Source organism: Delphinapterus leucas, chromosome 2 (assembly GCF_059928025.1).
Source record: "Delphinapterus leucas isolate spDelLeu-1000000601 "Yukka" chromosome 2, BTC_Dleu_Yukka2, whole genome shotgun sequence".
NCBI classification, from domain to species: Eukaryota; Metazoa; Chordata; class Mammalia; order Artiodactyla; family Monodontidae; genus Delphinapterus; species Delphinapterus leucas.
The window spans coordinates 139,039,184-139,065,907 of NC_143130.1; the positions used below are offsets into that span (position 1 = coordinate 139,039,184).

The 26,724-nt window shown below is 39.6% G+C and overlaps 2 protein-coding genes across 2 annotated transcripts; one reads left to right on the plus strand and one right to left on the minus strand.

Annotated features, from left to right (window-relative positions):
- On the plus strand, positions 1-24,309 carry TOMM20L (translocase of outer mitochondrial membrane 20 like). The gene is given in 6 exon segments (XM_089906267.1): positions 1-2,431; positions 2,872-2,930; positions 3,782-3,864; positions 8,429-8,507; positions 11,609-11,751; positions 12,740-24,309. Coding segments are annotated over 6 exon segments (540 nt in total). The 5' UTR covers positions 1-2,309; the 3' UTR covers positions 12,794-24,309.
- On the minus strand, positions 12,420-26,541 carry TIMM9 (translocase of inner mitochondrial membrane 9). Its single transcript, XM_022570468.3, has 5 exons — positions 26,245-26,541; positions 23,847-23,935; positions 14,825-14,889; positions 14,375-14,470; positions 12,420-13,375 (listed from the first exon to the last, which is right to left on the minus strand). Exons 3-5 carry the CDS (start codon positions 14,861-14,863, stop codon positions 13,241-13,243), a joined length of 270 nt encoding a protein of 89 aa, XP_022426176.1. The 5' UTR covers positions 14,864-14,889; positions 23,847-23,935; positions 26,245-26,541; the 3' UTR covers positions 12,420-13,240.
- Positions 26,542-26,724: the final 183 nt, after the last annotated feature.

Below are 26,724 nucleotides of genomic sequence, written 5' to 3' on the forward strand. Positions count from 1 at the left end.
AAAAAGGGGCCAAGGAAACTTTTGGGGATGATGGATATGATTATTATTTTGATTTTGGTGATGGTTCAATGGATGTATACATATGTCAAAATGCATCAAATTGTACATTTTATTTTTTTAATATTTATTTGGCTGCGCTGGGTCTTAGTTGCAGCATGTGGGATCTTCAGTTGTGGCATGTGGGATCTTTAGTTGTGGCTTGTGAACTCTTAGTTGTGGCATGTGGGATCTAGTTACTGGACCAGGGATCGAACCCAGGCCCCCTGCATTGGGAGTGCAGAGTCTTAGCCACTGGACCATCAGGGAAGTCCCAAATTGTGCACTTTAAATATATGGAATTTACTGTATACCAATTATAACCTCAATAACGCTGTTGAAAAGAAAGAGAGCAATCATCCATCATAGAACAATTATTAATGCTATCTCAATTTTGAAAAAGCTTTACTGGAATTCTTTTTTTTTGACTGCATTGGGTCTTCATTGCTGCGTGCAGGCTTTCTCCCTAGTTGTGGTGAGCAGGGGCTACTCTTCCTTGCGGTGCACAGGCTTCTCACTGTGGTGGCTTTTCTTGTTGCGGAGCACAGGCTCTAGGCGTGCACAGGCTTCAGTAGTTGCAGCACGAGGGCTCAGTAGTTGTGGCTCATGGCTGTAGAGCGCAGGCTCAGTAGCTGTGGTGCATGGGCTTAGTTGCTCCATGGCATGTGGGAATCTTCCCAGACCAGGGCTTGAACCCGTGTCCCCTGCATTGGCAGGCGGATTCTTAACCACTGTGCCGCCAGGGAAGTCCCTACTGGAATTCTTATCACCAAATTAGCAAGAGTGGTATCTATATTTGAGAAGAAAAATCTACCCTTACCTTAGAAACTTGCTTGAAAATTTTTCAATTACTTTATGGCATGGTCTCTGTGGCAATTTCAACTTCAGTGAGCTGTTTATTTCTATTTGCCTTAATAGTTCTCCTACCTTTACATGTCACTGTTTACTTTGTCCCTGAACACCCTGCTAGTCTCCACAGTTTCCCTGGCGCCACCCCTCTCCATGTACCACAAGGATTAACTATGAGCTCAGTGGAAGTGAAGGATGGGAAGTGGGGGACAGGTAGAGTAGTTTTATTAGAAGACAAGAGCAGTCAGCCTAGAAAAAGATCGTTTGGAGCTGGACTAAACCCATCACCAGGATTCTGAGCTAAAAACCACTCCCAGATCACCAGTAACACTGGAGGCTGATGCTACCCTATCTTGTTTGTGTTTATAATCAGGTTTTGACAATAGCCCAAGCTCCCAAATAGAAGATTGAGTTATAGGAAGAAACACACAGTACTCAAGAAAACAATTACATGCATGTAACTTACACCGGCTAACTTTTGAATAGTGAGGCCATGGGCTGCTTCTCAGCCCCAGTGGAAGTCACAGCAGAGATGATCATTTTGCTATGCACATGGTAGTAATATCAGGAAATCGTAAGTAGCAACTGAATAACCAATCAAACAAAAAAGAAGGTCCTTACCTAGCTTATGCCTTTTCTTTGGCTTTGTATAAAGTCAAAACTCTGATATTTGGAATAAAGTCTTACTTCCTTTCTGCTATGTCTGCTGAATAAGGCAAGTATTAGAAAAGCATCTAGGCTAGTAAGTGTCATGGGTCTCTTGGAGTTGCTTTTCCTCTGGGACCTTTGGCTGTCAGGCCCGGCCCAGACCAGCAAATTAACGTTTTTTTCTAGGCTAAATTATTATTGTTGTTACTATTATTATTACTTCAACATGCCTCCTACCTCCTGCTATCGAGCTAAGGTGGTTGGGGATTTTGGACTGTTGGGTTCTTGCAGGTGACAAAGCATACCAGGTTGGGGAATACGGAGTAGTGTCCAGGTGCTCGGTGGGCAGTACTGTGAACTAGGAGATGACCAGAGTTATGACTCAAAGTTGCAGTTGAGGGAACACAGGCCTAAGAAAGATCAGCTAACCAGATTCCCGACATACTGTGATTTGCCTGAATGGGCGTCATAGGCAGAGGGACTGGGGTGCGTTTGGGTAAGGGGTGCGGAATTTGGAGTACGACCGACCTGGGTTCGAACAGAGCTCTCCTACTCGGTGGTTGTGAGACTCCCACACTCCTCCTCTAGGACCCTGGGTTTCCTCCTCTATCCGCCGGCCGAGGTGCGAGGCGTCGACCCTCAGCTCTTCACGCCCGCGGCCCGGCGCACAGGAAGCCCCGAGGCTGGGAGGGGCGCCGCGCCGACGCCCCCTGCCGGCCGGCCGGGCTCCCCGCGCTGGCGGGTCCGCGCCCAACTCGTGGGACGCCCGCGGCCGGATGCCCTACGTCCGCACAGTCTTCTGCTTCCTGGCGGCCCTGGAGGCCTGTGGCGCCGTCGCCTTCCTCGGCTACTGCGTCTGCTTCGACCGGAAGCGGCGTGGCGACCCCGAGGCGGGAAAGTGAGTGCGACGGCGCGGAGGTGCGGCGGGCCGGGCTGGGAGGGCGGTGGACGCGCTGACCGGGCCGGTGGCGGAGGGGCTGACTGGGCCCACGGAGCGAGGCCGGGCCGCGGGTGCCGCCAACGCCGCCGAAAGGCCCGCGGGACGGAAGCCTGGGTGGGGACGGCCCCCTACCAGCACGTGCCACGTTTTGTTTGCAGAAAGAAGAGCCCAGAAGCAAAAGGCTGAGGGACGGGGCGCCCAGGGGAAGTACTTTAGCGACGCCGAGGTGGCGTTACAGTGAGGAACCTCGAGCCGATGCAGATCCCGGCTCGGCCTCAGGGTCCCAGGCCGCTTCCTGAGCAGCCGTTTCCTGAGCAGCCGTTTCCCAGCACCGCTCTGCCTGCCCTCACCCCGTTTCCGCTCAACTTACGTTTAGTTTTTATTGTCCGCTACGAAAGGAAAGGAACGAAGGAAGAACCATTTGGGGTCGTGAAAAGGCAGCTATACAGTAAACGTGGTAGGAAAAGCCGCTCCGTTTAGTTTATAAAAAAGAAAGAGAAGCCTTTGCCCTTGCTGAGCAGCACCAGACACTTAGAAACCCACGCCAGGCCTCGGCCGGGTGACAGTGATGCACCGCCTACTCCTGTCCTACTGGGCCTTTCTTCTTGCTCAAAAGCAGAACATATCTTCTTTTTCTCCAAAATGGAATTTGATTAGTTACTTTTAAAGATAATCACAATCATCTTAGCGATCGGTCCAACTTAACTAACTCACATCATCTCTCAAACAGAGAGTTCTTAGGTCCTTCTATGAATTTTCATTCATTCAGTCGGTTGAGCACCTCCTACGTGTGTGGCGTTGTTCTAGGTGTGGCAGAGGTTAGCATTGTGGGTGGGGGTGGGGGAGAAGACTATCCCCCACGTAACAGGAGCACAGAGGAGGTAGAGGATCACTTTCAGGGCAGGGTTATCATGGAGGTGTTCTACTGATCTACGGCTCCTTTAACCTTAGTGGCTTAAAACATCTTATTTTGCTCCTGAATCTGCAATTTGAGTAGGGCTGGGTGGGAATCACACCTTTCTGCTCCGCTCAGCTTCAGCCAGGTTGACCCCAGGGCTAGGTGCTGGGTCATCTGAAGGCTCGCTCCCTCACACGTTGGGCAGTTATTGCTGCTGGCCACTTAGCTGGGTCTGTTGCACAGAACACCTGCACATATCCGCTCCATGTGGCGTGGTCTTCCTCGCAGTATGGTTGATGGGTCCCACCGGGCAAGCAAGTGTGTGATATATTTGTTTGTGTGTGTGTGTGTTGATACACACAGTTGACCCTTGAACAACACAGTGGTTGGGGCAATGACCCTTCCCTCAGTCAAAAATCTGAAAATAACTTTGCAGTTGGCCCTGCGTGTCGGTGGTTCCAAATCTGAGAATTCAACCGATAGCAATTCAACCGTAGTGCCTATTTATTGAAAAAGTCCGTGTATATGTGGATCTGGACAGTTAAAACCCATATTGTTCAAGGGTCAACTGTATATATGTATTTATACATATATTTGTGAGAGAGAACGTGTGGGCGCGTGCCAGGTGGTGCCACTTCTACCGCATTGAGGCCCACTGAGTTTCAAGGGGAGAGGCAATAGCCTCTATCTAGCTCTGGGAATATTGCTGTGGCTGTTTTTGGAACATGCAGTTCTTCACAGAAGACTTTGGAAAAGAGGTGGCATCAAATGAGTGTGGAAGGATGTGTTAAATTTGGGTCCTGGTTTCAGGGGAGACAGCATTCAGGATGAAGGGAACTGAATGTACATAAAGGTGCAAAATGGGGGATCTGCCAGGCCCATTCAGTAAATCAGTTTGACAGAGGAGTCCCAGTGGGGGATAGTGGGAGGTGAGGTTGGAGAGCTAAGTAGGGGCCGCATCGGAGAAGGCTTTGAAGGCCAGGTTAAGGAATTCAGATTCAATGGGGGAATTACTGAAGATTTCTGAGCAGGAATTTTTTTAAAAAGGAGGAAAGCAAAAAACTTTTTAGGCTACATCAGGCAGGAGTATGCTAGATAGAGTGGAGGAAAAGAAAGTTATTGCAGTAGTACAGGTGAGAGGTAATCAAAATCCTGAACTGCGGTGGTGTCAGTGGCAACCAGTGATGAGAGATGTGAGATAAATTTTCCAGAAAGAATAGATAGTTCTTGCTGACTGATGAAAGGGTCATGGAGAGCAGAAGTCAGAGATTTCTGTGGTTTCAAGATGGAGTCTCTTAGGGAAAAAGGTGCAATCGACAGAGTTAAGAAAGCAGGACAGGGAGTATCCATGGCTGGGCATGAGAGAGATGCTTTCCCTGGGGCAGAGCCTGGGTCAGCTCCATGTCCCTCTCCTTCATTGCCCTTATCCATGGTTGAAGTTACACCATTTGTTTGTGTGATTATTTGATTAATGCTTTCTATTTATTAGAATCAGCTCCATAAGGGCAGACCTTGTCTGTGTTTTTACTCTCCATTGTCTCTCCAGTGCCTAGAACAGTGTCCGGTACATTGTAGGTGCCCAGCAAATATTTGTTGAATATTGTTTATTGTAGGCAGAGAGAAACAGCTTGTGCAGAGGCACAGACTACGAAATTGCAATATTTAAAGTGTTGTGGCCAGAGAGATAGCTGAGTGGTAGTTTGGTGTCTTATTGTGGAGGGCTTTGAATGCCAAACCAGAAAGTTTTGATATTCTTCTGTCATGGCAGATAACCAGTGACGGTGATTTTATTTCAGAGAATGGATGCAATGTTTTTTTTTTTGGAGTATGGGGTGGAGGAGGGAAGTCAAAGGCAGAAACATCAGTGGCCGTCTAGGTGGGAAATGATGAAGATCTGGATTATTTCAAATGAAGAAGAGGCAGAAGCAGGATTTTTCAAATGTTCATTTATATAATCCTCATAACCACTCTGTTCTTCTAGGTTTTGTTTTTGTTTTTTTTTTTGCGTTACGCGGGCCTCTCACTGTTGTGGCCTCTCCCGTTGCGGAGCACAGGCTCTGGACGCGCAGGCCCAGCGGCCATGGCTCACGGGCCCAGCAGCTCCGCGGCATGTGGGATCTTTCCGGACTGGGGCACGAACCCCTGTCCCCTGCATTGGCAGGCAGACTCTCAACCACTGCGCCACCAGGGAAGCCCTGTTCTTCTAGTTTTATAGATGAATAAACTAAGGCACAGAGAGATGTCACTTCCTCCTTCCAGGATCTCTCTTCCTCCTCACCCCAGGCCCTTTTTGTTTCCCAAAGTATGGTCTGTGGTCAGTCTGCATTAGATTTACCTGGGGCATTTGTCAAAATGTAGATTATTTGACCCAAGCACCAGCCATTCTGATTTAGGAGGTCAGGGGTAGCCCAGTGGTTATGGGGGCAGTGATGCTCAGACTTCAGAATTGATAAGAATCTTCTGAGGAGCTCATTAAAAATGCACATTCCTGGGCTCTACTTAGACTGATTTGCTAGGTCTGCGTGGAGCCCAAGAAAACTGCAGTTTTAATAGCTCGTTCAGCCCATCCTTTGTGAAACAGTGCTCTCAGATTCTGCATAATCCCTTATCTCCCTGGAAGCTCCTTCCCTTCTCCATAAGTGACCTCAGATGTACTGCTCTAGACCTGGGGCCCCAAATTTTGCCTGCCTGCCAGACTCTGTAGGCTAGATGATCTGTTGGCACCTCAGCTTTGTGTGTTCAGAAGTAGATTCATCATCTCATCCCTTGCCACTGTTCCTCCTCCTCTGTTTCCTTGTGATGCTTCTGATGAGCCCTAGGCTCCCTGCTGTGACCCCAACTCATCTTGCTTAAAATATCAACCTCGTCTTCCACAATCAATCCCCTTATTTTTCTGTTCTCTATCTCATACCCTATTCCCTTTCTATTTCCATTGCTCCTGTACTACCTCAGGCTTTTATCACCTTTTACCCAGGATACTGTAATAATTTCTTAACTGTCTCACTGCCTCTTTTCTTATGCTCTCAGAGTAAATTCCTTCTAAACCGCAGCTGTGTATATGTAACACTTTGCAGTAGCTCCCTACTCTGCAGATGAAAGACGAACCCTCTCAGCTTGGCGCCAAGGACTTGGCACCATGGGTGCCTTCTGTATTGACAGCCTTATTTTCCTAAGGATTAGAAATAATACATGGAAAGTTTTCAGTCCATAGCTGGCCTTCAGTAATTGGTAATTATTATTATTGTTGCTCCATTCACCCTATCATAATCCAGCTACATAAGCTCACTTGATATTTTTCCCTGCAGTTTGGCATCATTTGTACTTTCTTCATCAGACTTTCACTGAGCTTCTCCACATCTCAAATGCTATCTTTTCTGAGAAACTTACCCTGATCTTCCAACCAGATGGAATGTACTATGAGCCCCAGAGACATTGGACTTTGTTGTTAATGTGTTACTGATATCAAGCATACTTGTCTTTTCTCTTGGTTAGACTCTGGACTCCATGGGGATGGGCACAGGAGTCTTGATCTCCTTCCCCTTCCAGCTCTCCTTAGAGGGTCCTGCTCTTGGCTCACTAAGTATCTGATGAATGAAACCTGTGGTTGTTACTGATCATCAGCATGTTTGCTGATAAAAGCTTAGAATATGATCTCATCTGCAGGTTTATACCATTTAAAAAAGAGAATTCTTGGGGAAAATAAACAGAAAAACTCTCTGAATATAAAAGACTGAAGCTGAAGTGACTGGCAGTGGAGTTGATACTTTGGGCTAGGGATTGCCCACTTTAGCTTTAAAGACCAGCCCTTGGCATGGTACCAGTGATGATGCCATCCTGTGAACATCGTCACTTTCATGAACCAGCCTGCAGCAAACCACAGCATCCTTCTGAATATCACCAGCTGCCCGGCCAGCCCCCGCCATGCCCTTTGCTAAATCAACAAGCACGGTTAATACCCTAGGCAAGAAAATAGGTTTGCAAAGAAAACTACCTTTGTTATAGTTGATTACAGTGTGATTTCTCCTATGTGTACTTAGCAAGCTGGGTAAAATATGAGGTTATTACAAATACCTCAACCAAACTTGAATATGCCATTTTTTTCATTTGTTTGCTTTAGGAGGGAGCTTCAACTTTTTTTTTTTTAATTATAACATGAGCTAAATTTAAGAAATTACCCTAGTCTTCTGACTTTATTTCTCAGAGTTGTTAGATCTAAATGACAATATAACTCATGAAAGTATATTGAAAAGTACAAGAGCTGATATAAAATGGTAATCAGGGTTCCAGGTGTCAAGGGATTAGAGAAGCTGAAGAATAAAACTGGCCAGGCTGCAGCCTGGCAGACGCTGGATGTGCTGGTTTAACAAGGTACCATCTAGGAAGGCCATCAAATGTGCATGGTGACAATTCACAGCCATCGCCTGCTGTATATATATATATATATATTTTTTTTTTTTTTTTGGCGCCTGAAATTATAACTCCATTTTAAGAAATTGTCTTAAATATAAAGAACAACTGCATTTGTCATGCTTGGATTTAGAGACTAGATTCAAGATGTGCTTTTTTTTGGGTTTTTTGTGGCACGCAGGCCTCTCACTGTTGTGGCCTCTCCCGTTGTGGAGCACAGGCTCCGGACGCGCAGGCTCAGCGGCCACGGCCCACGGGCCCAGCCGCCCCGCGGCATGTGGGATCTTCCTGGACCGGGGCACGAACCCGCGTCCCCTGCAACGGCAGGCAGACTTCCAACCACTGCGCCACCAGAGAAGCCCAAGATGTGCTTTTAAAATAAAAGTTAAGGGACTTCCCTGTGGTCCCTGGTGGGGTAAGACTCTGTGTTCCCAATGCAGGGGGCCCGGGTTCGATCTCTGATCGGGGAACTAGATCCCACATGCATGCTGCAACTAAGAGTTTGCAGGCCACAACTAAGGAGCCCGCCTGCCACAAGTAACACCCAGTGCAACAAAATAAATAAATAAAATAAAAGTTAAATAATTTTGACGAGTAACCATATACCTTACATTCGTTACTTATTGTTAAATATTCTGTGACTCTTTTAGTTGTGGGATCCAGCAAAGAATGAAAAATTACAACTTTTTCTGCAAGAAGTACGAATGGGAGAACTTTGGTTATCCAGAGGTAAGAATGTAAACATTCTTTTGTAAGCAGTTATTTATGATAATTTATATTTGAGAAATATTTATGGATTGGTATTTGTATGTCAGATAACTAACTAGACGTGTTAACCAACTTGCTTCAGTTTAAGAGAAACTGTCCCAGTATTTTCACTTTATTACAGTTACAGCTCCACGATGTTACAGTTAGTGTTAGTTTTGGTTGCAGTCTTGGAAGTGGGCAGATGGAGAAGCAAAGCCAAATACAAGAACACCTTATTTACTGTCAGATAAAATTCTAAGTAAATGGGTTTTCCAAATGACTAAATGTTGTATGAATCAAAACTTAAAAAATTTTTAACTGCTTAAGGATACTCCCTGGATATAGGGGCAATTAAAATACAAAGAACCTTTCAGCTTTAACATTTTTTGAGCTGGGATAGTATAAATATGGAGAGGAAAATTATGAGTTATAAATTAAAAGAAAAATAACAATTATTTTATTACATTTTATTTTTACTTACTTTATGTTTAAGAGCTATCATGTAATAGTTTAGATTTAGAGGTGGAATGTTACAAATATTGAGATGATAAAACAAAAATTGCAAATTTGAGTTTTTAAATTTTTCTCTCTCAAAGGTGATTAACATTATTTCTATGAGCCCCTAAATTAATTAGCACTTTTAGGGTTATATACTTCTACTATATTTTACTTCTGAAATTCTCATCTTGGTTGCTTATTCTTTAAATCCCCCACCAAACCCAAAAGCAATTACATAAGAATCTCTGGGGTGGGACCCAGGCATCAGAATTTTTTTTTCTTTTTTCTTTTTTTTAATTGAAGTATAGTTGGTTTACAGTGTTGTGTTACTTTCAGGTGTACAGCAAAGTGATTCAGTTTTACATATATTTATCTATATCTGTTCTTTTTCAGATTCTTTTCCCTTATAGATTATACAAGATATTGATTATAGTTCCCTGTGCTATACCGTAGGTCCTTGTTGGTTATCTATTTTGTATTTAGTAGTGTGTATATGTTAATCCCAAACTCCTAATTTATCCATCCCCTTCTCCCCTTTGGTTACCATAAGTTTGTCTTCTCTGAGTCTATTTCTGTTTTGTAAATAAGTTCATTTCTGTCATTTTTTTAGATTCCATATATTAGTGATATCATATGATATTTGTCTTTCTCTGACTTAACTTCACTTAGTATGATAATTTCTAGGTCCATCCATGTTGCTGCAAATGGCATTATTTCATTCTTTTTTTTTTTTTGCTGTACGCGGGTCTCTCACTGTTGTGGCCTCTCCCGTTGTGGAGCACAGGCTCTGGACGCGCAGGCTCAGCAGCCATGGCTCACGGGCCCAGCCGCTCCGCGGCATGTGGGATCTTCCCGGTCTGGGGCACGAACCCGTGTCCCCTGCATCGGCAGGCGGACTCTCAACCACTGCGCCATTCTTTTTTATGGCTGATAATATTCCAATGCATGTATGTACCACATCTTTTTTATCCATTCCTCTGTCGACGGACATTTAGGTTGCTTCCATGTCTTGGCTATTGTAAACATTGCTTCAGTGAACATTGGGGTGCATGTATCTTTTAGAATTATAGTTTTCTCCAGATATATAGGTGTCAGTATTCTTTAAACCTCCCTAGGTTATTACAGTACACTGGTTGAGAACCAGTGTTCTAATGCAATAATTTTTCACCCAGTTTTCTGTAATCTCAGTTTTCTCTACTCCCTTCTGCCACCACCCCATTTTTACTACTTTGCTGCCAGGTAGTTCTGTAGCCATCTCAGTTGTGTTTATGTCTATATAACCAGAGGGACCATAGAGCCAAAAGTTTTAAGAGAAATTTCTGATTAGCTGATTTGATTGGATTTATTGGTTGGTTGATCTAATTAACCAAACTGATTATTGTTTTTAGGTTACATTAGCTCCATCAACTTGAGAGGCACTATTATATCTTTTTCTTTCTTTAAAAGGTTTGATACAAAGTGTTTATTTCCTACTTAGTTATATTAAATATGTCAAAATGTCAACTTCTGTTATTACATAACACCTGAAGAGAGGCAGCACACTATAGTCTCAAGGTTCAGAAAATTAGGTTCTGTTACTAATTCTGGCATTAATTAGCTTTGAAACCTTAAGTTATTTCACTGATCTTTGCCTATTTCCTAAAACGAGGTAGTGAGACTAAGTGATTACATGTTTTAACTTAAAGAGAGACTCTATCATTAATTTCCACTATTCACAAATTTTCATTCTTAGTTACTTTACAGCCAATCATCCTAAAACTCATTTTAAAACCACCTAGAAATCAAAGTTCATAAATCTCTTCTCCTCCCCTGGATATGTAATTCATGTTACACTAAATCTTGTTTCAGCTCGTTGATAATACAATCTATGTTTTAAAAGTCTTATTTAGCTGGAACATCAAGATGTTTCACCTGTAATACTTCATCGATCACATACGTAGAGTTAAAGATAACTCATATCAGTAATGGCAAACCCCAGCCTTTTAAAAAAACTCAGTACCTCCCTCTTGCATACCCAAATAGCAGAATGTGAACATTTACAATTCAAGAGTGCACTTTTAAATAGTAATTTGGGTCAGAAAGTTATTTAATTGGCAGCTCAACATTTTCCCCTTTATACTCTTTACTCTTTTTGTGGCTTGTTCAGATAGTCTTTATTTATTTTTTAACATTTATTTGTTTGGTTGCATCGGGTCTTAGTTGCGGCATGTGGGATCTTTTGTTGCGGCATGCGGGATCTTTCGTTGTGGCATGGGGGCTCTTCATCGCGGCGGGTGGGCTTCTCTCTAGTTCTGGTGCACGGGCTCCAGAGCACGCGGGCTCAGTAGTTGCGGTGCGTGGGCTCCAGAGCACGTGGGTTTAGTTGCCCCACGGCATGTGAGATCTTAGTTCCCGGACCAGGGCCTGAACCCGCGTCCCCTGCATTAGAAGGAGGATTCTTAACCATTGGACCACGAGGGAAGTCCTCTAGTCTTTAGTTTGATGTGTTTTTTTAGTTTCAATGCTTGGTGCTTTCTTGGTAATTTGTAGAATGTATATTTTGAAGAACTTTAAAATTCTGCTCTAATCTTATAAATCTGTTTCAGGGGAGCATTGAATGGGGCTTGAACATCTCAGCAATGCCTTTTTGGTGTGTGGGCAACCACAGGAACTTCTGAAAGTTTTCAAACACACACTTCCTCCCAAGGTATTTGAGATGCTATTGTGCAAAATTCCCCTCATTTGCCAGGTAAGCACATACTTAATTATCTTTGTGAAATGAACACTGTAAATAACCATGTTGGGCTTAATTACGTAGAAACAGTGAAGTATTGATATGTGTGTGAATGGCCCAAAGTTTTAAATGAGTAAGATCTCTGAATTTTTGTTTGCTTTTCTTGTCTTCAGATGAAACAAGCTTATTCTTTCATGTTCCTTTGACCATAATGAATTGTATATTTTGTTGAGTATTATACATGTTTCAACATTTCAACTTTAAAGTTAACACTGTTAACACTGTTTATCTTTGTACTTTCAAAGACATCACAATTATTGACTGACTGCAATGTCAACAGAGGTCTGTAAGTTAAATGGTATTGTTAGTTAAATGACCTAATGGCTTAAAAATTAGATATAATACAGAAAACTGTAAATTATCAAAGCAGAATAATACTTCTACTTTCCAATAATATGACAAAACATAGAAATCACTTTGGTAAATTTAAACATATAGGCTAGTTAGTGTTCTCTTGAGTACAAGTTTATATTGGTAAATGTAAGCAGACTAATACCTATTAATAAATTGGCTCATGAATGGATATCATTTGATACCAAACTGCTGGGTGTACTTATGCATCAACTAGAGTTTCCTGCAGTGTTTGGATTTGTTTTAGGATTCATTTAGCTCTAAGACACTACTTTAACTTTGGTTTACTTTTTATTACATTGATCATATGCAGTAGCTGAGAGTACACTGTATATTGTTGGTCTGACTTGGAATCATTCATGTTGGCTTCTCAGCTTTTGAATAAAACACAAAGCAACATAGTCTCCACTAAAGCACAATAATCAATTCTTAAACATTTTGCAAGCTAGTCTCAGATGGGATCTTTCCTGAAGGTACATGAAAATGTCGCTAGGATAAGAATGTGTAGTGCCCACCCTGACACAAGAAGGGAGGCAAGAAAAGGATCGTGCATTAAATTGATTAGCAAGTAACTATTTTATGTATTTACCAGCAATTTGAGGCAGACATGAATGAACAGGAATACTTGGAGGATGATCCTGATTGAAAAACATTTCAATGTATCCACAATCCAGTCAGAATGCTATGGTGCTATATAGTATAAACTGCTCAGTGATATTTCCATTTATTTTCCTTTTAGTAATAAACTTTTTTTTCTATCTCATACATGGTTGAACACGTATTTTGCTTTAAAATTAACAGTCATAATTGAAGAAACCATGGTTTATTTCTCTAATCAAGTGACCAAGCTGCTGAATCTTAAGGCCTCAACAAGTGTTGCATCTTATTATTTTCATTGAACAATAAGACCTATTTTGATTATTCTGGTAAACAGCAATTTTGTTTCCCCAGTGGTTTCCGTTTGCCAAACAGTCATGACAGATGGTTTAACATGGTGGCTACTGCTTTCATGGGATTCTGTCAGGTGAATCCTCATTTCCAGTGCAACAGGTGTTGGCAATCTTTCATCAAAAGTCCATGCATTAGGACTTCTCTATCGTGGTTGGCCAAGGAGTCCTGCTTTGGCAGCCAGGGCTTCATTCTGCTGAATATGATATTCCTGAAATCTCATAGATATTCGTTGAGTCATTTTTAAATATTTCTGTAAGCAATGCTCTGAACAGGTGGTCTAGAAATAAAAAGATCCAAGAGTCAACACAAAAATATTAATTAAAAGAAATTGCATCTATTCTAAAAAAATAACCAGTGGGTACTTTTCTTTTCTTTGAATATATCTGAGAATTAAATGGTATTAATGAGTAGCAAGTGATCATAGCTTTCAATTGTTAATACTTTCATCCATTTACAAAAATTAATATATACTGAATGCTTACCAGTTTGGAGGTACTAAAAACAATGGTAAGTCAGTCCCTGCCTTCTGGACTAGATTTTCTGCAGGCGTGTTTCAATATTAACTGAAATCCCACATTCCCATCTCTTATTCTGATTGTTAAAATGTAGGCCCAGTATCAGGTTCGTTCTTTTTAATGAGAAACTCCATTCACAACATTCTTAATTTTCAACTTTTTACTTTTTAATAAGACTATTGTACTTAGCATCTCTCAAACTTCGTCATTTATTTAACAAACACTTATTGATTGCTGGTTATATGTTAAGTTCTTGGCATGAATATTTATCAGCATATTCCACTGGAGGAATTTTATGTCTCTTTTAGCCAATATATAAATGTTTTGAAGAGGATATTAAAAGTTAAGACTTCTAATAGGGTTAGGCAATATGAGCCACCAAATTCAAACTCTACTTTTTCCAAAATTAACCTGAGTTTTCAAGGTCAGATAGGAAAGCCATGTCAAGTTTCTCTAGCCTGGCCATCTTGACTGAAAGCTAATTATTAAGAATCTTTGCTTTGGAACAATGTATTCAGCAAGTCCCAGGCATCTTCTCTAAAAAAGTCTGCCGTAGTTCAGTGTGGCTGTGATATTAAATTTGGCATCGTTAAACTCAGTGCCACGAGTCTGGCTGCTTCAAGTTCCTCTGAGCAACGGAACATATAAAAGGTAGCCTAAATTCCTGTAATAACTAGGAACAAGCAAAATGCTTAGGGGGATCCCATTTATATTGTTTATGATGAACTTAGAGAATTTTTAGTGGGCAACACTTTTCATACCTCTTCAGGTTTTACTTCTCTTGTTGTGAAGTCTTTAACACAGTCCAAAAAGCAGGTTTCTGTAAGTTTATTGTAGGTTCCAAGAAATTCCTTAAACTACAAACAAATCAGAAGGTTCTTTAATATTTGGTTTTTAAAACAAAGATGTTTTAAATACTGATGTATTTAGGCAAAATACCCTGTAATACTTGAAATCAAAGGTTCTTTTGCTACCTTAAATGGGTATAATATGATCTACAAAATATAGTTAGATTTTCTAGTTGAGTATTTATTATTGCCTGGATTATCTTTCAAATTATCTGAAAAATGAATATGCTTCATATCATTTAACATCCATCTGTGGAAATGAAATATAAATAGTTATTTTGTGAGATCACTGACTGACATGGTTATATCCCGTAGTGCCTTAATTTTTTGCAAAATCCTTTTTCCTTAATTATAATACCTTACCTGTTTTATCTGATCAGATTCTGGTATTTGTGCAGCCATATTCTTTTGGTATGTTTATTAGTCACCTGATTTAAAAGTAAAAAGTTTGTCAGTTTGTATACAAATTATTTAGGCTAGTTGAACGTAATCAAAACAAGCACAGATTTTGAAATAGCACTGAAATGAGTCTACCTGAAATTACTGTTCATATTTTATAAATTTCTGATTATGTAATCATATGCCCCCCCACAATCTCCCAGGTCATTAATAAGAACCTTACAGTTTAGAACTCGATTTTCTTAATGCTAGCTATGAGAACCAAAGGCCCTATCTAAATCTCCATTTTTTAGACAGTTTGCTCTGTTACCTTGCAAAGCTACGTATTAAAGTCCCATGCGTAGTACGGTTTTATGGGAAAGAGCTCTCTGGTATCTTCCTATAAGTACTTAAGTTAACTATCCCCCGGTTCCTAATACAACTTAGATCTGTGCTACTAAAGATCCTTTTACTATCGCTATGTAAATGCAAAGGTTCTATTAATTAACAAACACCATCCACTTATTAATCAACAACACTCATGAAAGAGAGTTCTAAAAGACTCTAAGAGAAAGTTACAGGAGTTGTACATTCTACAGTTCAAAAAGGGTAATCACAGAGACTTACCAGAAACTTCTGAACATATGACACTTTTGATCTAACTTGGGGGCAACAGAGAAGTGAAGATAAGGAAGTCAAAGAGTGTTTCTGAATTACTGGGATTTTCACATATCCTAAATGGAGGACCCAGGATCAGTTAATTATGATGTAAGAATGTATCATGTTATTTACTTATTCTATCCTGGCTAGTTCTAAAACAGATGAAATCTCATAAACTGGATGTGTGTGTCATTCTTACTAGCTCATCAATTATTATTTAAAGTGGCTGTGAAAAGCACGAAATTTTCATGAAGCTCACATGGAGATTAAGTAGGAAATTCAAGCTTAGGGCAGAGTGTATGCTACTATCGTGAAAGAAAATTCTCATTTTGATTAACAAATACAATCAATGGTAATTCCACTCCAGCATTCCCAACCATGTATAAAACTTTACCCCTTTTGCATTTATTCTTCCCTCCTCTTTTGTCCTTATCCTGTATGTTCACAAGTACTACTGCCATTTTTAAAAAGTTATTTTTTCCACATGCAAGGGAAAGCACCAGTTCTTTTCTATTTGCTATCCTAGTCTCATTCCAAAATTCTGACTGTCTATACTTCAGGGAATCTCTGGTTTAGTACTAACAGTTATAAACTATCTTTTCTATTAAAATTCTTCGATATCTGCTACAAACAATGCAGTAGAGGTTTCAGATTAGCCCAACATGCAGGCAACTAGTGTTCCATAAACACCTAAAAAGTTACCAAGAACGCTCTTTATTCCTATTTTACTTCACAGCTTTATAAATAATATATATATTTTAACCACATAAACTACCTGAAAAATACCAGGAATTAACTGAAGGTCACAATTTTTCAGGTATTGCTGTGACTATCATCATTGATATGTCCCAGGTAAGATACTTCCATTATATTTACTCTTTGCTCACTTAAGTCATGAAACACTGATTCCACACCCTCCAACTACGGAACTGCATAGAAATACAAACCTAATTATTCCATTATTTTCTAATATCAGCTTCAAACTTATTTACAGTTTGAGATCTCAGCAGTTACTATTTTGCTAGATAGATATGGGTAGATATTCATTCAGTAAACATTTATTTAATGTACCAAGTACTGTGCTAGTTATGAAACTAGCCATGCTTCTGAGGTAAGATGCATCTTTATAGCTGCTATAAAATTTTATCACTAACCAGCCAAGAAACAGAGAATCCTGTAAGTATATCATACAGTGAATTTAGGATTTGTGCTTCTGGGAAGGTGGGGTAGATGTGCTTTTCCCTATTCTTCTCACTAAGTACAACTAAAACCCCTGGACATTACACATAAAACAAACATAAGACTAAAAAGTAGAGAGGAGAAAGTATATTAGCTAGGGCCCTTGGGACCCGAGAAGCATCACAGTAGTGAATTCTCTCCCTTGTCTGGGGTCTCATATATCACAAACTTGGAGCTGAAAAAGCTGGCAATCTGCAAATGCCAGTTGGAGTAGTCAAAAAGCCCCTCTGTACCCCCAGCCAAAAGTCTGCCTTCTCTAGCCAAAAGGCTAGGAAAGGGGAAGCCTGCCTATAAAACAGAAATCTTTTAAACAATAACTGCTGTACTCCAGGCCAACACAGAAAAAACTTTGGTTCTCATCCCCACCCACATCAGCATAAGCCAGATAGTCTTCCACCCTCACTAGGTTGTAACGAGACACTCCAACTCCCACACCAGAATAGTGTCAGAGAAGGGTGATTAGGCAGCAGGGACTTTAATTCTTGCTGGGCATTAATAAGGACCCCTCCCCCAAGTGTCAGTGGAAACTGCATGGGGAGCCTAGACTTCCACCTCTGTTGTCAGTGATGAAGTACCTTTCTCCCTTCCCTCTCGGGTGGTATCAAAGGAGGCCTAGTTGAGATTCAGGACCTACATACTGCCCCATGGTAATCAGGCCACATGCCCTCCTGTGGTGTCAGTGGAGGCCACGTGGGGAGTAGTAATGAGGCGCTCCAGTCCTCAGCCAGGGAGACACCAATGAAGGCCTAGTAGAGAGCCGTAACTCCTACGCTCACCCAGAAGAAATGAGGAACATCACCCCCACCCCCTGGCACACACACACACACCCCACCCACCCTCTCTAGTGACAGAGTGAGGAACTTGGACTTCTACCCTCATCTGGCAGTAATAAGGTGCCCCCCCCCATGAAGCAGTGTCAAAAGCAGTCAGCTAGAGGAGAAGGTTTAAACAAGATCTAGAGTCTCATAACACAAGATGCAAAATGTCTAGGTTACAAAAAAACAGAAACAAAACTCATTACAAGAACTAAGATCTTAAGAAAAAAAAGATGTCAAACACTGAGATGAGAGATGTTAGAATTATCTGACAAAGATCTTAAAATAGCTATTATAAAAAATGCTTCAATGAATAATTAAGAATGTCTGAAACAAATTTAAAAAATATAAAACTCAGCAAAGAAATATAAGATATCAAGAACCAAATGGAAATTTTAAGAAGTGAAAAATAGAAAAAAACAAAAGAAGCTCAACAGACAGAATCAACAGCAGATCGGAGGGGATAGAAAAAGGAATCTGTGAAGGAAGGAGGAAGATAGAAAATAGAATTATCCAATATGAATAACAGAAAAATAGAATTAAAAAAATGACGGGGTACCAGAAATCTGTGTGACTGTGACAAAAGAACTGACATTTGTTTTATTAGAGTCCTGGAAGAAGAGAAAGAGGGCAGGGCTGTTAAAGTACTAAAATAATGGCTGAAAACTTCCCAAATGTGGCAAAAGAAGAGAAGCTTACACATTCAAGAACTGAATTGCATTCCAAAAAGCGTAAACACAAAGAAATCCACATCAAGATACATCATAGTCAAACATTTAAAAACTAAAGACAAAAAATTTAGTCTTGCAAGATGTCGCTTGCAAGAGAAAAGCGACATCTTCTATAGGGGAAAAACAATTAGGATAATAGCAGATTTCTCATCAGCCAACCCAGAAACCTGTATCTAGCAAAAACATCCTTCAGGAATGAAGGTGAAATTAAGACACTCTCAAATGAAGGAAAACTAAGAATTTGGTGCCAGCAGACCTACCTGAAAAGGATTAAAGTTCTGAGCAGAAAAAAACTGATAAAAGGAGACTTGGAACATCAAGGAGGAACAACATAGTAATAAAAATAGGAAAACGTACAGTACCCTTTCCTTTTCTTCTTGAGTTTCCTAAATTATATTTGACAGTTGAAGCAAAAATTATAAAACTGTCTAACATGGTTCTAAATGTATATTTTAAATGGGGAGGGTAAAGGGAGGCAAGGCTTTCTCACTTCACTGAAACTGGTAATATACTGACACCATTAGACTGTGATAAGCTTTGTATATGTCATGTAATACCTAGAGCAACCACTAAAAAAGAACATAAGGAGATACACTCAAAAACATTATAGATTAATCAAAATAAATTACAAAAAATATTCAAATAATCCACAGGAAGGCAAGAAAAGAGAAACAAAACCAGAACAAACAGAAAATAAAAAATAAAATAGCACATTTAAGCCTTAATAAACAATTACATTAAATATAAGTAGTCTAAAGAATCAAAAGACAGATTGGGGGCTTCCCTGGTGGCACAGTGGTTGAGAGTCCGCCTGCCGATGCAGGGGACGCGGGTTTGTGGCCCGGTCCGGGAAGATCCCACATGCCGCGGAGCGGCTGGGCCCATGAGCCATGGCCGCTGAGCCTGCGCGTCCGGAGCCTGTGCTCCACAACGGGAGAGGCCACAACAGTGAGAGGCCCGCGTACCGGAAAAAAAAAAAAAAAAGACAGATTGGCAGAGTGCATTAAAGAAATGACCAAGTATATGTTGTCTATAAGAAACTAACTTCAAATACAGTGATACAGACAGAGTGAACACAAAAGGATGGAAAATGATTTATCATGCAAGCAATAATACAAAGAAAATAGTGGATATATTAACATCAGATTAAGTAGACTTCACAGCAAAGGAATTTAACAGACACAAAAGGACATTAAGGGTCAATCCACCAAGAAGACATAGTACTCCTAAATGTGTGTGCCCCAAGCAACAGAGCTGCAAAATATGTAGAGAGAACTGAAAGGAGAAAAAGACAAGTATAGTTTCAGACTTAAACATCCCTCTCCCAACAATTGATAGAACAACTCAACAGAAAATCCACGAGGATACAGAAAAACTCAACATCATTAACCAACAGGATACAATCTACATTTACAGAACATTTCACCCAATACCACAGAATACACTTTTTATTAAGTGCCCATGGAACACATACCAAGATAAACCATATCCGGGGCCACAAAGTAGCCTTAATAAATTTAAAAGATTTGAAATCATACAGAGTCTGTTTTTAGACCACAATGGAATCAAAATAGAAACCAGTAACAGATAATAGGAAAATCTCTTAACATCTGGAAAATAAATAACACTTCTAAATAATCCATGAATCAAAGAGGAAGTCTCAAGGAACTTTTTAAAAAAGTCACTGGACTGAATGAAACTGAAAATACAGCATATTAAAATTTGTGTGACACAGCTAAATCAAGTGCCAAGAGGAAAATTTTATAGTACTAAATGCATACATTAAAGAGGAAATGCCTCAAATCAACTATTTTTTTTCTTTTTACCTCAAGAACCTAGAAAAAGAGCAAAATAAACCCACAAAGCATGTAGAAGGAAGAAAATAATAACAGAAATCAACCAAAATGAAAACAGAAAAACAAAAGACAAAAATCAGTGAAATAAAGAGCTGGTTCTTTGAAAAGACTACAACAGACAAACCTCTAGCAAGACTAACAAAGAAAAAGAGTCACATATTATCATTATCAGGAATAAAACAAGGTATAGTACCATAGACCCTGCAGATATCAAAAGGATAACAGAACTATGAACAACTCTATATACATAAATCTAACAACTTGCTCATGAATTTACTATTATCCTGATATCAAAACCAGATAAAGAAGATACATACAAGAAAACTACAGAAAAATATCTTCGTAAAATAGACATAAAAATCCTTAACAAAATAATAGCAAATATAGTTCAGTAATATATTAAAAAAATACACACCTCTAATAAGTAGGGTTTATTCTAGAGATGCAAGGCTAATTCAATATTTAAAAATCAATAAATGTGATCCACCATATTAATAGATGAAAAAATAAGTCATGATCATATCAATTGATGCAGAAAAAGCATTTGACAAAGTCAGTACCCATTCATGTTAAAAACTGAAAATTAGGAAGACAGGGGAACTTCTTCAACTTGGTAATGTACACCTACAAAAACATCCTACACCCTGTACTACATAGTTAATGGTGAAAGACTGAACACTTTCCCATAAGACAGTGAGCAAAGCCAGATGTCTGCCCTTACTACTCTTACTGAATATACTGCTGGAAGTTCTACCCAGTGCAGTAACTCAAGAAAAAGAAATAAGACATATAAATTGTAAAGGAAGAAAATAAAACTGTCCCTCTTTGAAGATGACATGATTGTGAACACAGAAAATCCCAAAGAATGTACAGAGAAACCCGAGAACAAGATAGTTCAGCAAGTCAGCAAGATCACAGTATACAAGATAAACATGGCAAAAATCAGTTGTAAAAACTGTAATTTTCAGTGTTACTGAAATTAAAAATACAATACCATTTATAATCACTCAAAAAAAAAGATTTATGGGTAAATCTAACAAGGCATGTACAGGTAAATCTAACAAGGCATGCTGAAAACTACAAAATGCTGATGAAAGAAATCAAAGACTTAAATAAATGGAAAGACACATTGTGTTCATGGATTGTAAAACTCAGCATAGTAATGATGTAAATTTTCCCAAAATTGATATACAGGCTTAATGCAATTCCTATCAAGGTCCCAGTAACATTTATTATAAATATAGACAAGATTATTTTTAAATTTATATGGAAAGCAAATGGACTTGAACAAATTCAAAAAAAGACTAATAAAGTGGGAGGAATCAGTCTACCTGATTTCAAGACTTATTACATAGCTACAGTAATCAATATTGTGTGATTTTGGTGGAAAAGCCGACACATAGATCCATGAAACAGGATAGAGAACCCAGAAATAATAACAGAAATATGCCCAACTGATTTTTGGTAAAGATGCAAAACCAGTTAAGTGAAGGTAGCCTTTACAACAAGTGGTGCTGGTACAACTGTACATCCATAGGCAAAAAATTTAACCTCAAAGTAAGTCTTTCACTTTATACAAAAATTATCTCAAAATGGATCTGGGACTTAAATATAGAACATAAAACCCATTAAAAATTTTAGAAAAATAGGAGAAAATCTTCGGGCTTTAGGGCAAAGAATTCTTAGACTTCACGTGAAGTCTAAGTCTACATATGTGATAAAGAACTAATAACTAGACAACATAAAGAAGTCTGCAAACTCTATAGTAAAAACACAAATAATGCAATTAGAAAATGGGCAAAAGACACCTCACCAAAAAGATATAGATGGCGAATAGGCACATGAAAAGATACTCAACATTGTTAGCCGTTAGGGAAACAAATTAAAACCATGATATATAGCATTACACACCTGTCAGAATGGCTGAATTAAAAAAATATAGTGACACCACCAAATGCTGGTGAAAATGAGGAAAAACTGGATCACTCAGATATTCCCTAGTGGTAATGTGAAATCGTATAGCCACTGGGGTAAACAGTTTGGCACTATGTTAAAAACCTAAATGTACAACTATCGTGTCACGCAGCAATTGCATTCCTGGGCATTTTTCACAGAAAAATGAAAACTTATGTTCACACAAAAACCTGTACATGAATGTTTATATACACTTTATTCATAACAGTCAAAAACTGGAAGCAATCCAGATGTTCTTCAACAGGTGAATGATTAAACAAACCGGTACACCCACACCATAGAATACTACTCAGCAATAAAAAGGAATGAGGTACTGATACACACAACAGCCTGGATGAAACTCTAGAGGACTATGCTGAGTGAAAAGCCAATCCCACAAGGTTATATACTGTATGATTCCACTTATATCACATTCTTGTAATGACAAAGTTACAGAAATGGGGAACTTAGTAGTGGTTGCCAGGGGTCGAGGAGGGGGTAGGGGAGGAGGAAAGTAGGTGTTACTATAAAAAGGCAACATGAGACTTTTGAAATGGAAATGTCCTGTACTTTGACTGTAGTAACATCAATATCCTGGTTGTGATATTGTACTACAGTTTTGTAAGATGTTACCATTGTGGAAAGCTAGGTAAATGACACAAGGGAGCTCTATTTTTTCTTACAACTGCATGTGAATCTACAATAATCTCAAAAAGTTTGAGGTTGCCCAGCTTTCTAATCCCTGCCAAAGAACAAGGTACAGTGTGCATTGTGGTAAATGTTAGCAAATGTTCAGAACTAGAGTTCTTTTGGCTTCCTACTCAGAAAACAGCCTGAAAAGATCCAAGAACTGGTAAGATAACTTTTGTCGTTAGGTGTTAAAAGAAAACTTTGTGGGAACTTAAAAAAAAAAAAACAAGAGCAATAAAACAGGAATTAAAGGAACCTGGTTTACCAGCAGGCCTCTAGCTGAAAGCACAAAAGGTTATCCAAAGACCTGTTCATGTTTGCTAATTATAATGCCAAAATCAGCTTCTTTTTCCTGTTCCTATCCTAGTATTTCTTCAGGTTAAAATTCACATATAATATGACTTTTTCAAGCAGAGGTCAGAGAGGCAGAAAGTATGAAATCTTTAAATGTTGTGTAACACTGCTGACTCTACCTCACTTCCCTCTTGGTATACAACTCATAGTGACAAATGATGATTGTTATTGGGAAGTCTTTGAAGAGATATAGATGAGGAGCACCCGCAAATGTTGTTTGTATGAATTTTTTTGATATTGTCTTTTTTTTTTATACCTAAGTGAAGGCAGTTGTTCCTAGAAAATACTGGAGACGGTTGAGTGAATAGATGATTTTCAAATTTACTTGCTAGTTTGTGTCTTCTGAGTCTTCCAGCATTCTATCTTGCAGTTATTTAATCATTAGTTATGTTGACTGACAAAGTCCAACAGCCATACAAACCACCTGATAGTGAGAAGCGGTAGAAGCAATGTGGCTGCCCTTTTATTAGGTCCTAATTACCAGATATTACAAGCAAATGTTTGTTACTATAGAGGCAAATATCCAATCAGGGGATACCTTCTGGTTATATCCCTGAAACCTGAAGAGGGAGGGAAGGGATAGAGAGTTCTAGCATCTCTGGCTTGGGCCTTAGGAATGATCACAGCAATGCTAAGTAATTTTTGTGTCAAACAAAATGTATCATAAAACCAGGGAACTTAAGAGAATTGTTAGTCATCAAGCTCAAACCTTTTCTGATGCATGAGTTTCCTTTCTGTTCTGGAAAAGTAGTTGTCCAGCCTTTGCTTGAATGTCTCCAGTGAGGCCTGATTTCTCACCTGAAAAATGAGGGGATTACAATATGACTGCTGAGGCCCCTTCAAGCTCTAAGTCTGTTTGATGAAATCTAAACTTCTGCTGGCTAAGTCATTTTTTGAAAAGCCTTTTCCTTTTCAATAAGTGAAATTAGTTTCCTCAATCTGTTCTGAGGTTACAGTTATTTAGCATATGTGTTATTATGTATTAAAAAATACTTAATATCCTGTTTTGCCATGTAATATGTATGTTCAGGTGAACACACAGGACAAACAATTCCCAGAAATTTCTGAGTATTAAAAAAAAATAATAAACTAATCAGGATGTGGTGGGAAGATACCCTCTATTTAGTCTTTAGAATCATATGCAGATTTCTACCAGGTCTGGAGCCAAATTTCTAATTCTGTTCAAACTTAGTTTACAATAAGTGATTCTTCTGATGTCCTTGGCCACTATCACTATAACTGATCCTGGCCGCAGCATGGCTGGTACTGGTAATTGGTAATCTTGTGATTCAGGCAAGGATCATGAATGGATGATAAAACTACTGGGTGATAGGTTGGGGAACAGGATATATGCATTGTATCAAAGCATCTCCACAAGTTACTTATCACAAAAAGAAAACTGTCCCTTTACATTGGGAAGATCTGCCAGTCACCACCTTAACCGGTGTGGTACCACCTATGTGCTATTCTGGCCAAAAATGTTTTATGTGATTGATTATGAGGGAATAATTAGGAACAGCCACAATTTGGGACTATGTGTAAGATGACTAGACTGGTCTTTTCTAAAAAAAGTCATAAAGAAAAGGAGTAGAAAGGGCTGTTCTAGCATATGACTAAAGAATTAAGATAACTAAACAGTTGTGAACTTTGGAACTCAAAACCATTTTTGAGTTTTAAAAATAAAGACTTTTGGGGATAATTGGAGAAATTTGAATATATTATCTTAGGTGTGATAGTCATATTGTGGCTATGTAATAGTATGTTCTTAAGGAGATACATGCTGAAGAAATAAGGGTTAAAGGTCATGATGTCTGCAACTTGTAAGTGGTTCAGCAAAAAAAACCTGTATATCTCTCTATATATGTATATATAGAGATATGAGAGTGGGAAAGAGAAAGCAAGTAAGTAAAAGTGTTAACAACAAAAAAGAAATGAAAGAACAATCCTGTGAGCCATGTTTTTTGTTCCTGGGCTATCTGTTCTTTATTTGATAGGTCAGATGTCTAAACTGATCTGAACTAACTTGCTAGACTGACATAAAATAGGACTCTACCACATGTCCCTTTACTTTAGATCATTTGCAGCAACTTTAGGAAATTGTGCCTGATTAACTGGCAACCCTAACTTAATCAGAGCAAAACATTCTTTTGAAAGATCACTGCATACTCCTTTTGGGTTTAAAGGATGGCTTCAAGGCCTTAAAGGATGAGCCTATGAGCACTGGACTAGATGGGGGCAAGATTACTTGGGTTTTAATCCCAGCTCTGATTAAAGGGTTGTAAGATCCAAAACAAGTCACATTTTTAATGAGTTTCTACACCTACAAGCACACCTTAGAGGGGAAAGGTCACTTTTTCTTTTACATCTAAGTTTCACCTAGAAAATAAGGGAGATAAATCATCTCAGAAGTCTCTTACAGCTCTGACACTGTCATTATATCTTTTAATTTACATAAATTATAAAACAAATTGTGAACAGATACTACCTAAAAGCCTGGTAATGAAGGAAATGTAACTGAAATACAGAAACTCATCAAGATTTAAAAGGTTCTCTAAAGCTGAGCCCTTAAGGTCTCTTTTAATTCTAGGATTTCTTCTATCAAAGTAGACAGCTGAGATGTAAAAATAAATAAAAATTTGTTATTTAACGTTTACATCAGATTACATTTTTTGCTTTGATTAATCTTTTAGTAATGCGTAAAGGGAAACGTTTAAGTAATGCATCCTCGAAAATCAGCAAATCAGATAAGGTGTGTTGGCCCTGGTCTTCTGTCTAGAGAGAATTTTTCAGTTAAAGGAGGGTTCAGCTCAAGGTCACAAGGTGGATGCCTTACAGTCTAACTCACTGTCCCAAAACAAGACCCCGACTCCCCAAACTTGGGTTGAAGGTGGCTCAGAGCCTCGTATTCGACCCTCGCCACAGTGATGACACGTTCCGAGGCAGGTCCCAAACCCGCTCTGGGGACGCGTTGCCCGGCTCCGCAGCCCCCCATAGCCCCAGGTAACCGCGGCGGCCTCCTTCAGAGACCCTGCCACCTTTCCCGAGCGTGGCTTGCAGCCCCCCGCCTGGAAACCCGGGATTCTGTGGACAGAGAAAAGAGACCATACTTAAGGATAGACTCTCGCATCCGACACCAGTAGGAGGCTGTGGGGCTCCGCTACCCGTCGAGTCTGGGGGCGGAGGATCTGGGTCAGGGCCGGCACTGCAGCCGCTGGATGAAGGAGAACACGTGGGAATGGCGATGTCAAATAGCTCTTATACCCTACTTCACCGATTCGTTATAACGCCGGAAACTCTAGAGGAAAAAGCCGATATCATAAACGAATTTTAAAATCCCCTGAAAATTGATTTTTTGATTGTCTGCTTAGACGAAGGTATTTCTGACTTTCTCTTCAATATCAACACGAATCTGTAGAAACTTTTCGTAAAACTAATTTACTTAATCTCGCGTCCCTAACGGTCTGCGGGAGCTACCCTGTAAACAGTCCCTAATAAACAAGATTGGTATTGTCATCTACGTTGGGAGCTTTTCAGGTCTTGGATGAAACTCCCGAGTGTTATTCAATGTTGTAAGTCTTGTGGGGCAA

What these genes read in the sequence shown, in the direction of transcription:
- TIMM9 (XM_022570468.3), bottom strand. Translation starts at nt 14,863, where the DNA reads ATGGCTGCACAAATACCAGAATCTGATCAGATAAAACAG. An exon ending in AATCTGATCAGATAAAACAG is followed by an intron (nt 14,471 to 14,824) that starts GTAAGGTATTAT and finishes ATTTGTTTGTAG; the next exon opens with TTTAAGGAATTTCTTGGAAC. An exon ending in GAGAAGTAAAACCTGAAGAG is followed by an intron (nt 13,376 to 14,374) that starts GTATGAAAAGTG and finishes TTTTATTTCTAG; the next exon opens with ACCACCTGTTCAGAGCATTG.